Source organism: Scyliorhinus torazame, chromosome 9 (genome assembly GCF_047496885.1).
Source record: "Scyliorhinus torazame isolate Kashiwa2021f chromosome 9, sScyTor2.1, whole genome shotgun sequence".
In the NCBI taxonomy this organism is placed as follows: Eukaryota; Metazoa; Chordata; class Chondrichthyes; order Carcharhiniformes; family Scyliorhinidae; genus Scyliorhinus; species Scyliorhinus torazame.
In genome coordinates this window covers 133,278,866-133,297,871 of record NC_092715.1, presented here as the reverse complement: position 1 = coordinate 133,297,871, position 19,006 = coordinate 133,278,866, and the positions used below count along the sequence as shown (strand labels likewise).

Below are 19,006 nucleotides of genomic sequence, written 5' to 3'. Positions count from 1 at the left end.
AGACAGCGAAGTGATTTGACCACTTCTTGGTTTCTGTGGCACAGGGACGTTGATGGCGTTCATAACCAAGAGAGACATTGACCATGATGATTGATGGTTTTTGGACTCAAACGAGTGATTTGAACTTACTGTTTAGTGACTGTTCCCATGACATGTATATACCTTACCTTTTCAACCTGATCTTTGTTCAATTTTCTTAAAGTGTACAGAAAATATGAACATATAAAAAAGGGGGGACGCGGTGATGTGCATCAATGTAAATACATGTAGGCTAGCTAGACACTAGAGGGAGCACTAGAAACATCACACACACACACTCCGCCAATAGATCAGTTAGATAGGATACGACCAATGGACATTCATGATACACAAGGCGGTGACACGACCACAGGGGGGCATTACACCAACCCATAGATAAAGGACACCACACACATGATCTGCTTCTTTCCAGTGGAGACAGTCAGTGAGAACAGACACAGGGTTGATTCAATATTACACCCACCACGTGGATTGCAGCAGCTGGTTAGTCAGTCTGGGTAGCTATCGTAGGATTAGCAGTAGTGTCGAACCCGCGTAATAGAAGTGTAAATAGTTTAATAAACGTGTTGAAGTTATCTCCACAAGGAAGCCGCTTATGTTACACCGAGAACATAACAAATCATTCCCTTTGAAATAAAGGCCAATATTCCATTTGCCTTCCCAATTACCTGCTGAACTTGCATGCTAGTTTTTGTGATTTATTCATGAGGACTCCCAAATCCCTCTGTGTTGCAGGTTTCTACAGCCTTTCTCTATTTAAATAATATTCAACTTCTTTATTCTTCCCACCAAAGTGCATAACATCACATTTTCCTACATATATTACATCTGTCAAGTTTTTGCCCACACACCTAACATGTCTATATCTGTCTGTAGACTCTGTTAACCTCACCACTTGTCTTTTAGGTAGAGAAAATTAAAGCTCATTCAAGAGGGAATGTTTAAGATGAGTGGAGTGAAAATCTGACTGATGGGATTCAAATTGGACACTTGAGAGATGACAACATGTTCAAGGGCTTTGGTGAAGAAAAGGAGATTGCGGTAGGTAGGGTAGCAGTTGATGAGAACACAGGGGTGAAGGGTGGATTTTTTTGGCCATTTTCAAAGGGAGGGGACAGTATACTTAACGTTTGGTCAACGGTTTAGTCGGAATGGGGTCAAGCGCAAGTTAGTCTCACGGATGAGCTAAAATTGGAGAAGGCTTGTGTTAGGAAATTAAATTCAGGGCTTGGGTAGAAAGGTGACTGGGCATAGATTTGAATGATCTTTAAGGAGTACATGTTTTTTAGTGAATGATTTTGATGAGTGAAGACTGATGTCTCATATAGTTTGGCACAATTAAGTCCGATCTGTTGTAATGTAAAATTGCCAACAGTAAGCTCCTACAAACAGATGTGCGATAATGGCCAGATCATTTGTTTTTTTTGTGCTGTCCAGCCATCGAAGGATAAGTGTTATTCAATACACCATCGTTAACTTGCCTGCTCTTGTTTGAAGTAGTATCATCCTTTAGATCAACTTGAGAGGGCAGATGGAGCCAATTAAACATCTCATCCAAAACACCGCACCTCAGAGTGCTGCCACTCCCTCATTACTACGTTGAAGTACCAGCCTAAAGTTTTGTGCTGATCTCCTACAGTAGGATTCAAACCCACAACCTTCTGACTCAAATGGAGGCTGCACCAGGTGGAATGACTGAGATGGGCAATGGTAACTTTGCTATGAATGAGGCCATCAAAGGTGGATGTGAATGACTGGTAAACAAATTAACATTAGCCGTGACATTAATGCAGATAGAAAAGCAAAGGCTGGGCAGTTGTCAAACGGACTTATAAGTTACCATTCCTAGTTATGGAGAAGATCATGAGGGTGCCAGATAATAAGCACTTTGCATAAATTCACCAAAGTAAAGCAACACCCCATTTCTCGTTTTAACATATTACTGGAGCTCGCTGTGCACAATCGGTTGCCACATTTCCTACTTGATGACAACATCTGCACTTCAAAGGGACAGTACCACATTGACTGTAAACCACCATAGAACGTCCCAAGGCTGTGACAGGTGCTATATAAATGCACATCTTTCTTTCATGAAAAACATTTTGATGAGAAAATCTGATATAAAGTGAAAGTATTCAATTTTATAACTAAATTGCTAAGTGATTTAGGCTACAAATTTCTCTAACCAATCACCAAACTGTTCCGTTGGCAAGCTATTTAGCCAAAGCAAACAGTGACATTTCCTTTCACAACTTAGATGTGCTCATGTGGTCTCACTTGCCAGATCACCATTACAAATCTACTGTAGAATTCATTATTCCTGTTTTGCTTTATATTCATCCTCATTCTATCTACTTTCTTTGTACAATCTTGGAATTCAATGCACAGTAATTACAAAGCCAACACTGTAACAGTTTTTTTGGGGTCAGCTGGGTGGCTGACATACACCACCAAGAAATTCACCACTGAGTTTAAGAATCTCGAAACTAACCTCTGAAAATCGACCCAGGTAGAGTTTCATACTTGCTAGATACTGAGCATGAACTCTGTCTTCATAGTGGCGCACCCCTACACCCAAACCAAGAGAACCTAGCTTTGGTTGACAATGCCAAAGTTTAGAGATCACCAAATGTATGCAAGTACAGTTGGTGTTTAACCAGTTAATATCAACAGAGTACTGTTGAGCTTCTTGAAACAACATATTGTTTGTACCTAAGCATAGTAGTTTTTTTTGTTTCAAATCACAGACATTACCACAGCATGGATGAATTTAGCCACTATGATCTCCTGGATGCTGCCACTCATAGAAAAGTTGCTGAAGGACATAAGGCTAGTTTTTGTCTAGAGGACACCTCTTGTGACTATGGGTATTACAGAAGATATGCTTGTACGGCACATTCACAGGTACGTGAAACACAATTTAATATTGGGGTGGCACGGTGGCACAGTGGTTAGCACTGCTGCCTCACGGCACTGAGGAACAACCCAGGTTCGATCCCGGCCCCGGGTCACTCACTGACCGTGTGGAGTTTGCACATTCGCCCCATGTCTGCATTGATCTCACAGTTGGATTTCACAGTTGGATTCAACTGAGGAGGGAGCAGTGCTCCGAAAGCTAGTGTTTGAAACAAGATTTTAACCTGGTGTTGTAAGACTTCTTACTGTGCTCACCCCCCGTCCAACGCCGGCATCTCCACATCATAGTAAAACAATAATCAGGTTGGATTCTATTCTTTGTGATGAAGTGACATCCCAAGTGGACTGTCAAAGATTTTATGACTCGATAGATCTGGACTTCCAAAAGCATTTGATAAAGTTCTGCAAATAGGCCATCCACTAACATTATTGAACTCAGGATTAGGAACAAATAAGAAACTGTCTTTTGGCTGTAAACAATAGGGACTTGGTGGAAGATATATGTCAGGATGGAGGATATCGGGGTTCAATTCCTGTACCGGCTGAAGTTATGCATGAAGTTATTCTACCTTTCCCCTCGCCTAGGATATGGTGATCCTCGGGTTAAATCACCACCAGTCAGCTCTCAAAGGGAGAGCAGCCTATGGTCCTCTGGGACTGTGGCAACATTTACATTTTACAAGGATTGGTATTGAGACCACAATTGTTTCTATTTACAACAATGTTTACTCTCTTATTAATGTAGCATAGGTAGATTGAAACAAGGCATCCAAAGGAGCAAGGGATTGAATAATTGCTGATTTTCTGTTTTGCGTTTTAATTTTCCTTTTTTTCATGAGATGTAGGTATCACTGGCAAAGCCAGCATTTGTTCCCCATCTTTAGTTGCCCTCGCAATGAGGGCAGTTAAGAGTCAGCCACATTGCTGAGGGTCTGGAGTCACATGTAGGACAGACCAAGTAAGGATGGCAGATTTCCTACCCGTAGAACCATGGAATTCCTTCAGTGCAGGAGGCCATTTGGCCCATTGAGGCCGATCCTCTGAAGGAGCACCCTACCTAGGCCCACTCCCCCATCCTACTCTCATAACCCCACCTAACCTGCACATCTTTGAACACTAAGGGGCAATTTAGCATGGTCAATCTACCAAACCTGCCTTCTTTGGACTGTGGAAGGAAACTGGAGCACCTGAAGGAAACCTAGCAGACATGGGGAAAATTAAATCGGAATTAATTTTTTGAAAAAGAGTTAGGAATTATTGAGGCAGATTCTGTCCTTCTGAATTAAATTTATCTGGATATGCAAAAGAGTGCACATAAACAAATGTTTTTAAAGTTTATATTTGCAGCTGTTTAGTGATGGATGAGCACGATCCATGCAAATCAGTGATAGAAAAATTGCTTCAATTACTTGTAGAGGGCATTCAGAATTTCTACAACCTCAGTATGACTGTAGGAACCTGGCCTGATAAACTGCTGAATTAGTACATGACACAGAGGGAAGTTAAAGACCAGCAATTCTACTTGCTGCTGTTGCTAACCAAAAATAACTCTACTCATAGCAGCATGGCCCCACATTTACTTGCATTTTGTGGACAACTCATACTCAGGTTTTGGTGTAAATGTTTTGAAACCATGGTTTGTACCTGATCATTATAATAAATTTGAGAGTACACTAATGGATGTTAAATACTGTCACCATTAAAACAAAAGTCTTATGGAAAACAATATCCAGTAAGAGTCATACTAGTGTTATATGTGCCAAATGATATAAAAATGTTTACATGAAATTTGTTTGAAAAAACGTCACTGTTGAACAGTGCAGACGTCCCTTTCGTAAATAATGTTACTTAAGTTACCTAATGTGGACATAAAAAAGCCTGGAAACATGTATTTTACCGAAACATTGACTTAAAAAATTATTTAAATTTTACTAAGTATATGAAGTTATCATAAATTGACCCACCCAATCACACTCATGCGTATATTATGCACTGTCAGTCAAGTAAGTCTGATCGCACAGTGGCAAAGTCAAATGTATAAGTGTTTTGTATTTATTTTACTGGATTAGCAACTCAGAGTTCGTAGATATAATTTTTCCCAAATTTGGACCCGATTGGCTTAAGAAGCCAACTAGTTCTCTTGGGCAGCACAGTAGCACAAGTGGATAACACTATGGCTTCACAGCGGCAGGGTCCCAGGTTTGATTCCCCGCTGGGTCACTGTCTGTGCGAGTCTGCATGTTCTCCCCGTGTCTGCGTGGGTTTCCTCCGGGTGCTCCGGTTTCTTCCCACAGTCCAAAGACGTGCAGGTTGGGTGGATTGGCCATGATAAATTACCCTTAGTGACCAAAAAGGTTAGGAGGAGTTATTGAGTTATGGGGATAGGGTGGAGATGAGGGCTTAAGGGGTTGGTAAAGACTCGATGGGCCGAATGGCCTCCTCCTGCACTGTACGTTCCATGTTCTTCGGGAACCAGCCACCCTATTGGGCCTGGGATTTTAGTCCCACAACATGTGCTTTACTTTTAGTACTCTCAAGGCAAGTAGGGATGGGCAATAAAACATCCCAAGGACTGCAAACAAAACACTGATTCAATTCAAGACTTTTTCATAAGGCTAGACTAATGAATGGGAGAAATTTGTCATCAGACATACTAATTAAACTTTCAGAATTAGCAAAATGCTTTCACAGCCTTTTCATAAAAATGTAATTAAGTTACAAAAGGCAAGTTCAATGAATTAATCACGAGACAATTTTCTGAATCTCTTTAAATTGTACACTGTTGACCTTATGCTTACAGGGATTGAGTCCAGGATGTTATGATACCTACAATGCTGATATAGACTGCCAATGGATTGATATTACAGATGTTAAGGCTGGAAACTATATACTAAAAGTAAGTGACATTGAACAGTTATCACAGAAGAAGAATGACATCACAGTGATTGTTACTGATGTCTAATTTCCCCATTCTACAGGTTGCAGTAAATCCAAGCTATTTGGTACCAGAATCAGATTACACTAATAATGTGGTTCGGTGTGACCTCCGCTATACAGGCCAACATGCTTATACCTCAGGCTGTAGAATTTCACAGTAAGTGCTCATGAAATTAAGTTCCAATTTGATGTCTAAACAAATCTTTTTGTATAATCAAAATGTTCGAGTTGGTAAAAAATATGTTGTTACATATTACAATTTTAGTAGAAAGGCTAAACGAATAAGGAATGCACTAATGCCTGATCTATTTAATCTACACTAGTAATCTCTGTTCTTTATGAATTATTGCAGACAGAAAAGCAAATGTTTATATCTCATAAATATATTTTTTAATCAGCTTCCTTATCATAAGGTAAGGGTGAACAATGAAACTAGTAAATCACCAAAGTATTCAATTGAGAACACAAATTTAGACCCATGTGTATATAACATTACATCAGTTACATACATTTCTTTGTCTAGTCGTAAAATATGAGATTTTGGAATATATGTTTTACTGGTAACATGTAGTACATTCCCCTATATTAGCCGAAAGGAAACACAGACTATATATCCAAAGAGAAAATGCTGGAAAATCTAAGCAGGTTTGGCAGCATCGGTAGGGAGAGAAAAGGGCTAATGTTTTGAGTCCAGGTGACCCTTTGTCAAAGTCAGACTATATATCATTGGTTTGACTGACTGATGAATATTGTGGTACTTCATTCTCTCGCATGAAATTGCTGTGAACCGAACTAATGATATAGTAAGCTATACCAATAGGAGAGGCAGTGGCGGAGTGGTATTATCGCTGGAGTAGTAACCAAGAGACCCAGCATGATACTCTGGGGACCTGGGTTCGAATCCCACCACAGCAGATGGTGAAATTTGAATTCAATACAAATCTGGAACTAAAAGTCTAATGTTGACCATGAAACCATTATTGATTATTGTAAAAACTCATCTGGTTCACTAATGTCCTTTAGAGAAGGAAATTTGCCATCCTCATCTGGTCTGGTCTACATGTGCCTCCAGATAAATAGCAATATGGTTGAGGGGCAATAAATGCTGCCCCAGCCAGCAACACCCACATCCCACAAACAAATTTTAAAAAATTAAATTCCCAGGATTGGGAACAATTCTCTCTACTGACAATAATCAAACATTTTTGAATCTTGATCAGTTAACAGAGCAATTAATTTGATAACCTCAATTATAGAAATAACTGCAACTACAGAACTACTCAGACGCAACAAATATTTTGCTCTTCGTTTTGCATTTTAATTGGCTTTCTGCATCCTAATCCATCTGCATAGGCAGGCATATTCTGTGTTTTTCTTCTGCAAGGGCTACATTGGAGATGTCCAATCTTAGCACCATTATTGCACTGCTCCCTCCTGCCTGGCAGCTCCAAATGTTGAGATGTTCCTCTTTATTTCCCCTAAGATTTGAGAGCTCTCCTGGTCCTTTCCTCCTTGTATGCTGATGTAATTCATAACAAATTAATTAGATTGAAAAAAAAAATATTTAAGATACTATGAAGTAAAAAATGGATTTTTAAAAATTATGCAATAATGAACTTTCCTGAATGAACTTTGGGGAAACAAAAGTATGCATTTTGTCAATTCTAAAGACTATGGTGGAAGGTCATGGTTGTGTAGGGTCAGCAGGAAAAGGGGAACAGTACAGTTGAGCGCACAAAATTTATTTTTCTAACTATAGAGCTATCTTATTGGAGCTAAGCAAAAGGCATTCAAAAGGCACGTTGCAACATTCATTAGAAAATCATGGTCCTATTAAAATAGAGCTCCCGAGTTACATACTCTGCTCTCATACAGAGATCTTACATAGTTGTTTTGTAACTCTAGGTTTTACCTACCATTTCATATCTGCCTCTTGCAGAATTATCCTGCAACACATCACACCATAAACAGGACGCAGTAAAGTATTGCAAACGAGGCAACAGGGATGGTCTTCGCAGAATTCGTTGTTGCTTTTCCCTGGTCCAACTGCCATTTGCCCTCATGTTACTCTTGTTGATGTGGCATTTCTTATTCTTCCATTTCCATCAAGGCTGCCATTGAATTTTTATTCCGTTATGTTCATAGTTCTACTTACATTTTGTAAACTTTACTCATTACAACTGGCATCTTGATCATAGGAAGCATACTGAGCCAAGTTTATTGATGCTAGGAACCTTCAAGCCTGGTTCTGTGAACTAGTTTTGTTTCCTTTTCCTTACAACAGTCATTCGTTTTCTACAATTCTCTTAAATTATATGCAATTCCACCTTTTTGTCTTTCTTCCTTTTGGTGCTAGCTTTCCTAAAGAATTAATTGTCCTTTTAACTGTTTTTATATCTCAGCTGAAGTTCTAGTGATTTAAACCTAAAAGTTTTTGGAAATGTTTGACCAATATCAAATTTTGATTTGTAATTCGGATCCTCCACTCATTGGTCCTAAAAATACTTCTTAAATTAACCTCAAGATTTGCATCTCTCAATTTACCTCTGTTGGGCGGCACGGTAGCACAGAGGTTCGCACTGCTGCTTCACAGCGCCAGGGTCTCAGGTTCGATTCCTGCTTGGGTCACTGTCTGTGCGGAGCTTGCACGTTCTCCCCATGTCTGCGTGGGTTTCCTCCGGGTGCTCTGGTTTCCTCCCACAAGTTCCGAAAGACTTGCTATTAGGTAAATTGGACATTCTGAATTCTCCATCTGTGCACCCAAACAGGTGCCGGAGTGTGACGACTAGGGGATTTTCACAGTAACTTCATTGCAGTGTTAATGTAAGCCTACTTGTGACAATAATAAAGATTATTAATTATTATTGAACGCCAATTCTAGTTGACATGCACTTTTTTGAGTGTTTGCCATGCTCATCCATATCGTCAGTGTTAGTTTTTAAAAATGTCTTGTGTAATCATGTACTTTCGTAGGGGCAGATCTCCATTTGTTTGCTAAGCTATTTCAGTAGTTTTGTTTCCAATTAAGTGCCAATCTTGATCATGATCACCTATCACTTTACTGTAAATAATTGTATGTATTTCTTTACAGCAAAGTTCTGAATTGAATCAGCAGTACTTTTGTCAAATTTCACCAGATATGAGTATTGCTGAAAATAGAGGCATGCTGTTGAAGCTTTTGGTCTTGCACTTATCAAGTTAGACACACAAGAATACCAATTGTAAAGGGAACAAGAATTTATAAACTGCATGAGAAGAGAGTTCTGATTGGTTGGCAAGTGGACTCTGATTTGACAGCACATCTCTCTTTTCAGCAAAACTCAAGTTCTGTACTACCAAATTACTTCTGTATTCCATATTTCAAAGTCTGGAAATAATCCAAATGGAATATTAGGAATTTTATATTCTTTGATAAAATAATTAGAGAATACAACAATATGGTATGAGGAAGTGATTCTTTGTAGTACTGTTATTCTAAATACTAGAGATGCTCACGGTCATGCTTCTTTAACTAGTTGTTATAATTGGATGGTTTGAACAGATTGCTTTCTTTGATACTGTTACTGCTGTGCCACATTTATTCATTGAGATCTTTAGATTGTAACAACATAAAAAAGCAAGATTGGCAAAAGGTTATTCAAACTATTGAACCTACTTCATTTACTCTAAATTTTCCATCTTAATACCCAAAACATTAAAAAAACGATTTATTTATTTACCTGCTTGTCAGATTTATTTTTAAAAATATTACTCTTTCAATAAATTATTGTTCATAACATCAGCTTCACACCTTTCATAGAACTTTGGTAATAATGTGCGAAATTCACCTGAGCTCAATTTGTCTTTTCAGATACTAACTTCACAAAGAACAAGACATGTTTAAGAATGAATTGAATCTGAAACCTTTACAAGATACAAAACAAGTCAAGCTTCAGTCTTCTTAGTTTGGCACCATTTCAATTTATACAATCCCTAACAGGTATTATTTGCAGAAGATGCTGAAATCTATGAGAACAAATGTTTTAAAACCCGTAACACTGTGACTGGGACCTCTGGAACCAATCTTAACTACTGCAGTGGAATCACGTTTGACACTTTAACTCATTCACTACACATTGCCATTGTGATGGCACTTGCTACAGTTAACATCTAATTTGCAAAGATGCATTCTCCCAGGACCAAGGATTGCAATGAGAATAGTCCCATTATTGAATGAATTAAGAAAGTTTGGTGTTTAGACTATATGTAACTTGTGATTTTAAAAATATTTTACATTTAATAAGCACATGACTATTCTAAATCATCCACCCTAAAAAAGGCAATTTTCCGCCATGGAAATCACAGCAACCAGATGAATAACAGAACATCACAGGGCGGGGCATGTATCATAAAAAAGCGGATGAGTTAGAAGAAGACATGTGGTTATGAACAAGACTGTGTTTACATTTAACAGTGATCCAGTTACATTCCACTGCTTTCATTCCAAACAATGAATCCTTTGTTCGTTGCAGGATGATTGCCTATTACCATGCACATTTGACTATGAAAGTTATAATTACAGTTGAAACATTAGAATTGTTTCTATTTGTTGTGCATTTATGCGCCAAAGAGGTGTAGAAATCTAAATTTGCTGTTGCGATGCATTCAAGATCATCAGCAAGGATCCCATTAATATATATGTTTTATGTACTATTTGATCCCAAATAATACACTATTGAATGTCACTACATTCAATTGGTAAGGGCAAGTGTGCCTTTTTGTAAATTTGAGCCTGACCTCTTCATCGGAAGCTCCCCAATGAATGGTTAAAATTTATTCCTGTGGAATGAATGTTAAAGGCATTTCATCTTTTTTTTTGCTCCACAATAATAGCTGAGCAGAATTTCAAATCCAGAATCTAAAACCTACCATCACCGTATCAAATTCTGTAAATATGAATTGAAGAATTTAGGACTGAAATAAATTATGGTTCAAGGCTTCCGATTTTTAAAACTGATGCCCGGAGGATGGTTAATTTCCAGCATCTCTAAAGATATTTTACTGTAGAAGAATATTGTTCCAAAATGTAACATTTAATTTAAAACAGTGTGCAAAAATTAATAATGAAAATGAAAGGTAACCATCAAGTTGATGTAAATTTTCATTTTTACATTTAAGTAATTTCTACTCACTGAAAAATTATGAATTATCTGCAACTAAATTGAACTTTTATTTAACATTATTGATTATAACTTTTGCAAATGAAAGTTATTTATGAAGGTGAAATATGAAGACTTAAATAAAAATAAATTAATTTTAGAGAAAAGTGAAATTAGATTTTAAAATAATTTCAATTTCTAAAGACTGGGCATAAAATAAGGGACAAAGGACAGACCAAAACAAAAATGGCTTCATGTGCCTGGAATTAACTTGTAAAACCCTCTTTGGGAATTATATGAATAAATATGAAGAAAGAACACACAAACAGAGTGGTATGAAGTATGAGGATTTGATGACACAATTGTCTAAAACACTAGCAACCCAGAAGACACGTCAAATCCAGACTAAAGTAAAGGTTATCCTTCATTCATGTCAATCAAGTGCAGAAATAGCTAATATGTAGCAATGCATGGATTATATTTTACGCACTAGTTATTTCAGACATATAGGGCAGAATCTTACGCCCTCCCCTTGGTGAGTTTCATGATTGGTTGGGGAGGTGGAATTTAATCAGGCAGGAGGAGAGTCTGCCACCTTCCTGCCTTCACCTTCATTAAGTCGGTGACAGAAAGATCCATGGACTGCCTTCCCGCCCCACTGCCATGTGAGACTCTTGTTGCTCAGTATGCCAGGTGTGGTGGCCCCTCATTTAAATGCACTCAGTATTTGTTCGGTGGACATGGCATTGGGAAGGCTGGAGTCTGATGAAAGATCCCTGCTCTTTCTGCTGACGCCCCTCCCTTGCAACGCCCATCACCTCATCTCCCTTCCAACATTACTCACATCTGGCCTGGAATACAGCTACAATGCTTTGGTGGGTGCCATACTAGCATAGCTACTGCCTCCCTGGTAGGGCTGAAATTCAGTTGAGTTGCTGGCCTCTGATCAGCCTACCACCCTCTGGGGTCCTTGATCCTGGGGAGATCCGCTGCTGGCCTGTCAAGTGCCTGCTGGCCTGTCAAGTGCCTCAGTGGAACAAGACGCAGTTAGCTTTCCTGGAAAGAGGCAAGATAGAACTCTCACTGGTTTTCCAGTCATCTCCACAAGTTTCTGCCCATTGGCAGCCAATCCCATGTAGAATGGTGGATATGGGTGTCAGCAAACCTTCACCATTCAATATGTTTTGCAGAAGTTGGGTGCTTAATAAATTTTTTTACGTATTGTATTTACAGTCCACACTGATTTTAGTGTAGCAGATGCATTTCTAAGAGGCTTATTCTGAAGGCAGGGCAAAATGGAGTACACAGCAAATATATGAAGTTGCTGTGTACTCTCAATAAAAGTTACTCATAAAAATGATTAATTTTCTAGTTTAAAAAAACATTTCATTGGAATATATCACCTAAATTACTAAGTGATCCTCCCTTTCATGTATCGCGCAAATGCTGTACAGTTGCTGAGTTGCACTTAAATGACAGAAACATTATTTGGCAATAATCACTTTAATGCATTTGCTACAATTTAAATAATTGGAAAGTGATGATGTTTGTTTCATTTACTGTATTTATTGTACATCATCATGACATGAATTCACACAACCTGCACTGTAAGGCCTAGCTGTAAAGTGGATTGTACTACCAGTTTTAGAGTTCAAAACAAAAAGGAAATAGTTAAATGAAGGTTCGTTAGTATCATGGATTACATAATACAAGATGCTGTTCAGCCTATCATGACAATTTTGTTTCTTTGAAAGAAGTACCATATTAGTCCCATTCTGCTACTTTTGCTCCACAACCCAGCAAACATTTCTTTCCAAGTATGTATCCAATTTCCCTAATGACCTTTGAATATGCTTCCATTATGGTTTTATGCAATATATTTTATTTTTCCTCTTATTCTTCTACCAATTATTTTATTTTTTGCCTTCTGTTTATGTAGGAACAATCTCTTCTTTTTTAATCTATCAAGGTCCATCATAATTTTGACCACCTCAATTAAATCTCCTCCGAACATTTTTCTTTCGTTCTTGGGATGTGGGCGTCATTGGCTGGGCCAGTATTTGTTGACCATCCCTAGTTGCCCTTGAACTAAGTGACTTATAGGCCATTTCAGTGGGGGGTAGTTAAGAGTCAACCGCATCGTAAGAGTCACACGTAGGCCAGACCGGGTAAGGATGGCAGATTTCCTTCCCTGAAGGACATTAGTGAACCAGATGGGTTGTTACAACAATCAACAATGGTTTCATGGTCATCATTAGACTTTTAATTCCAGATTTTTATTTTAGTCAATTCAAATTTCACCATCAGCTCTAAATTAATTGACTCTGAGGTCTCAACCTCAAAAGGAATTTTTCACCAACCACTTCTCTTTCAAAATCTGAAACTTCTCTCATTTGCCAGTACTTCCCTGAATATAACACACACATGGGCTTTGCATCCCTATTTTCATTGGCAAAATTGACAAAACCATATCTCAATACTGCTTTGTTCCCAGTTAAGTTTCTTCTTTGCAGGCTGCTATCCAGAGTCCTTGAAGCTCTGTACAGAGCTAACACTAGCACTGCTCTGTCCTGCCGTGGATTCTCCTGAACAGCTCTCTGCAGCAGATTCATGTGAGACACTAGCCAGTAGGTACTCTGTCTATTTATGTCTCTGGCCATCTCTTTCTTGTAAGAAAATTATTCATCTTCACAGTCCTCTTGCCTTGCTTTCCATCAGCTAGAAAATGGAAGAAGCTCTCCTCCGTGATTTGGCGCTAAAAGCATGTACACACAGGGCACTTAACGTCAGGTGTACATGCAGGGCGTGTGGCCTGCTCACTGCTGCCGCTTATGGCTGGAAGACTGTACACAGCCTCATTTCCTTCTTGTGACAGAGGCTGCCATTCTCAATAAAAATGCCGGTTGTGGCCGTTGGGCGCTTCTCCCACGGTCAGGACCACTGCAGGAATGCCATGTCTGATTGCTCCGTGACTTCCCGCGACCTGCCCACAGGTCATGACCCAAACCCTGTTTTAAATCACGTAGATTGAAGTTAAGCAATCTTTTAAATTGAACACATAAATTTGAGTACGGATAATAAGCCAGCAAAGAATGTACACTTAGACAATTTAATACGGTTAGTCAGAAAGGCATACTTCCCATAAACAGTGCACTAAGCATTATTTCCTTTACACAATTGACTGAAACAGTCTATTCCAGTCACACAATCATCATTACCTTTTTATTAGTGTCAGAAGTGCAAGGTTTGACAAGTAGATGTATCATAATTACCTGCTAAATTCTGAAAACTACTCCTGAAAGATAAAGAAATGATCAATTTCACACTATCCATTAATCATGTGGTCGAAATGTATTTTTTCAGGTACAATAGTGTTGAACTGGAGTGCTTTAAAAAGAAATCACAATATAGGAAAATATAATTTTCTTCTATTAGTGGGCTGATGGTCGATAAAAATACCACAGTTACTTATTCTGGTGATCCTTGCTTTTAGCTGAAGTGCAACATCATTATGGAAGATAATTGCTTCTATGGGGGTGAACAAATACATATATTACAAATTAATTATATTTACTGACCCCTTGGGGAAATATTTCATCCTGAGAAGCCCTAGCATAAATACAATAATTTTAGGATAGTCAAAGATTAATGGTAAAGGCTGTGGGCTACAACTTAATAAAAGAACAACTTTCATTGTAATGGGTTTTATTCCCAAAGATTTTCGATAATTAATATGCATCTTAATACAAAGGATGCTATTTCAATTTGGAACTTTGTTTAGAAAAAACTTGGTTTCATACAAAATGCAATGAAAATGCTATTGCTGGAAATATGCTCAGTGATAAGTAAAAAAATGAAATGCCACTAAGTTTACAAGCCTCTTTTGGTGCTTTTTACCATATGTATCTGCTTCAAACTGAATTTCATAATTTTTAGCTGCAGGTAATTTTTATTTCTAGAAATCATTGTATCTATACTTGAAGCTTATAGTTACTGCAATAACTTGTAGATGGTAGTTATGTAATGGTTATTGCAGATTTATAATCCAGAGTTATTTGCCTATATCTGATTGTGAGACCTTAACTTGAATAAAAATATTTTCAACTAGTGATACTGCTTTGTGACTTTATTTAGAGGCATCTAATTCACCTTGAAATGTAGTGCACAAAATTAGATAAGTGATCGAGATTGTTGCAAATGTATTGCTTCACATTCACCCCGGGTTCAGCAGTGATGACAACAGCAGTCACTTATTGATGATTTGTTCATCACTGTTAACGATAACAGTCTGTTTATTTCCAAATTAATAGTGTATTGATTCTCGTTTGATTGTAAATCTTGTTTTTGCTTGGAATGCTTTCCCACACATAAGACAGCAGGTGGCAAATAGCCTTGATTTTCTTTGGACTAGCTGGGTATATCTTACTTCAAGCTTTGTCATGCCATCATAAGACATCTTTTGAGATATTTTTCTGTCAAGCATCATGCTCCCATGTGGCAGATTGAATGTTTTCCTTAAAAAAAAGATTGGAGTTAGATAATCCTTGTATCTTTTGAATGGACTTACCGTGAGAACTTTATCCAAGCTTCACAAAGAAGACCTTCTTGGGTAACCTAGTGTCAGGCATTCAGCTTCGGTTAGTATTAATATCTTTACCCTTTTGTATATTCATTTGTTTGTGGACTTCAATGGCTAAAATCTTGTCCCACCAGTAAATTTGGTAGCTGGGGAGACGCCCATCTTGATTCCTAGTGTTTAAAATCTACTGTCATGGACCCACAAATATGCTTACTTTTTCTAACTGAGAAAGCACAATGGCAAAGCTATGCTCATATATAATTGGCACGTATGCATCAGGTATCGTGGGCCATCCAATGTAGATGACTTCAAATGCAGCTATTCTTTAAAAAATATATATTTTTATTACTGTTTTACATTGTTACACTGTACATTCATCAGAGATAGAGGAGATGGTTATGGTTTACATGTTGTTCCTTTTAGGCCCCCCCCCCTCCATCCTTTCGCCGTTGCCGGGTCTTTTCCTAGGCCCATTATTTCACCGTGGGTGATTGCTCAGTGTTTGTTTGTGGGCAGTGCCGTTCTGCTCTCTTCCCTCACCCTGTCTTGGTCTCCCCTGCCTTCTTTTCTGCTCTTCCCATTATGTTGCCTGCCTCCTTTCTGTGGGTTCTTTTTCATGTAGCCTTGTGTTGGGCCGCTTGGTTCCCATGTCGGTCACTCTCTGGCCTCCCCCTTGGTGTTTCCTCTGGTCTCGGCGATTAGAGAAGCAAAGGCAAGGGTTTCAGCCCTTTTCTCCATATGTAGTTCTGGCTGGTCCGTTGCCCTGGCGATTGCAATTCTCGAGCATGGCTCCACCCTCACCTCCACAGCCTTGGACATTGCCTCGAAGCAGGCTGCCCAAAACCTGACAAGTCTGAGGCAGGCCCAGAACACGTGGGCGTGGTTGGCTGGGCCTCCCTGGCACTGTTTACATTTGTCCTCCACCTCCAGGAAGAACCTGCTCATTCGGGTTCATGTCAAGTGTACTCTGTGTAGTGATCTCTGTATGTGCATGTACATAAGGGGTTAATGTGTAATCAGTAGCATCACATGATCACTAGAGGGCCGGACCAACAGGGGTATAAAAAGCAACCACATTGTGTCTCTCCCTCTCTTGGGTGCACTGTGACCAGGGCAGTATCAGATTAGTTCAGATGGCTAGTGAAGTTACGTATAGTTACTGTAGTTAGATCCTGTTAACCTTATCACTAGTATCAAAGTTAAAGTAAAGAACTCATGCAATTATTATTATAGTTACTCAATAAACCTTTTGTTACTACTGGACGAGTTCGAGTCTTCTTCATTGAGATTCAGAAGACCTCATCATGAACCAAGGATTGAGTGCACATGTTACCTACCACACAGGTAACAAAACATGGTTCCAGACGCACACCAGCTTTCAAGGCAGATGACACACTAGATCAATACCGCAAGTACAGGAAAAAGTCCAGGTCAGACAACGGTGTAACACAATCGCTACCAAAAGCATTGAGAAAAAAAAAGAAAGTCTAAACCAGACAACAAAGTGATTCGACCATTCGAACACCTCATGATGACTTGTTGGTCACTCACACGCAAGAACACTGACAAAGCTCACAAAGAAATGACGACATCAACATCACCACTTCGACAACAGAAGAAGAAAGCAACTCAACCGAACAAATTCATAAAGTTTGGACTCACAAATTTTTAAATTAAGATTGGACTCATAAATATTAATTGGCCTTGTATAATCATCAATATCATCACAACTTGTACATAACATCATTTGTCTACCTGTTTCAAGCAAACAAGAAGATAGACCTAAGAGACTAAATGTATTAACATTTGACTGATTAACTCATTGATTTTACGCAATGCATTTGCAAACTGCATTCATTATGTTTGTTCAATTTTCACATACAGAAAATATGTAACACAAGAAAAAAAGGGGGATGTAGTGATCTCTATATGTGCATGTACATAAGGGGCTAATGTGTAATCAGGAGCACCACATGATCACTAAAGGGCCGGACCAACTGGGGTATAAAAAGCAACCACATTGTGTCTCTCCCTCTCTTGGGTGCACTGTGACCAGGGCAGTATCAGATTAGTTCAGATGGCTAGTGAAGTTACGTATAGTTACTGTAGTTAGATCCTGTTAACCTTATCACTAGTATCAAAGTTAAAGTAAAGAACTCATGCAATTATTGTTATAGTTACTCAATAAATCTTTTGTTACTATTGGACGAGTTTGAGTCTTCTTCATCGAGATTTAGAAGACCTCATCATTAACCAAGGATTGAGTAGCACATGTTACCTACCACACAGGTAGCAAAACACTCTGTGCACCACTTTCAGCTGCATGAGGTTGAGCCTTGCACAGGAGGTGAAGTTGGCTCTGTTCAGTGTTTCGCTTCAGAGTCGCCACTCTATTTCCGTCCCCAGTTCTTCCTCCCATTTTGCCCTAGTTTTGTCCAGTGGGGAGCGTGTCCTTTCGAAAAGGCGTCTGTATATGTCCCCACAGTTCCCCTTTCCCAGACTGTCCGCATCCAGTAACTTCACCAACATTGTGTCTCTCGGGGCCCTTGTGTACCTCCTTGCAGAGAAAGTTTTTGACTTGCAGATGTCGTGGTTCCTGACCGTTCGCTAGTTCCAGTCTCTCCATCAGTTCTGCTTTACATTAGAAGTTCGCTGAGCGGTGCCTGCCACTCGCGTGTAGCTTTCATCAAGGTTTATCCTTGGTTTGAGAAAATGGGGAGAATTTTACCTTGGATCTGGATTCTAGTGGGAAGGCGCTCTGATACACTTCCTGACTTGGAAATCTAACTGCCGTTTGTTCACTGTCACTGACTCAAAGTCCTGGAACTCCCTTCTTTATAGCATTTTGGGTGTTCCAGCATCAGATCGACTGCAGCACTTCAAGGCAGCAGCTCACCATCACCCTCCCATTAGACAATTAGGGATGAACAAATACTGGCCTTACCAGTAAGGCCCACATCCTGTGAAATAATAAATTTGCAGCCAAAGGGAGAAAGCAAGAGGCCACTGTAATTTCTGACCACCCACCTAAAACGGGTGTGAAGCAGGCACAACCGGACTGCCAACAACCTAAAATAAAACATCCCATTGCCAAACATTCACTGCCACAAATGTGGCGGTCACGGACCACAGTGACCGAATTGTGGAGTTGAAGGTAAAGGTGGCGATGCTGAGAGCGGTCTGCAAGGAGCTGAAAATAAAGGTGGACGACCAGGTGAATTGACCCAGGCGCCAACACATATGCATTGTAAGCCTGCTGGAGGGGGTGGAGGGAACGAGTGTCACTGCCTACGTCTCAAAGATGTTGGCGAAGCTGGTGCATGAGAAGGCCCCGGAGGTAGACCGGGGGGCACATTGGTCGTTAAGAGGCCAAGATGGGGGGAGCCACAGAGGGCGG

General features: G+C 39.4%; 1 protein-coding gene across 1 annotated transcript in view; it reads left to right on the top strand.

The window, feature by feature from the left end:
* Positions 1 to 15,139, top strand: part of LOC140429479 (protein-lysine 6-oxidase) — a 37,584-nt gene extending 22,445 nt beyond the window's left edge. Inside the window, exons 4-7 of the mRNA XM_072516527.1 lie at positions 2,787 to 2,943; positions 5,756 to 5,851; positions 5,934 to 6,049; positions 9,743 to 15,139. Of these exons, the coding sequence (XP_072372628.1) occupies positions 2,787 to 2,943; positions 5,756 to 5,851; positions 5,934 to 6,049; positions 9,743 to 9,749 (376 nt within the window). The 3' untranslated portion in view covers positions 9,750 to 15,139. The remainder of the gene's footprint in view (positions 1 to 2,786; positions 2,944 to 5,755; positions 5,852 to 5,933; positions 6,050 to 9,742) is intronic.
* The last annotated feature ends 3,867 nt before the right edge of the window (positions 15,140 to 19,006 follow it).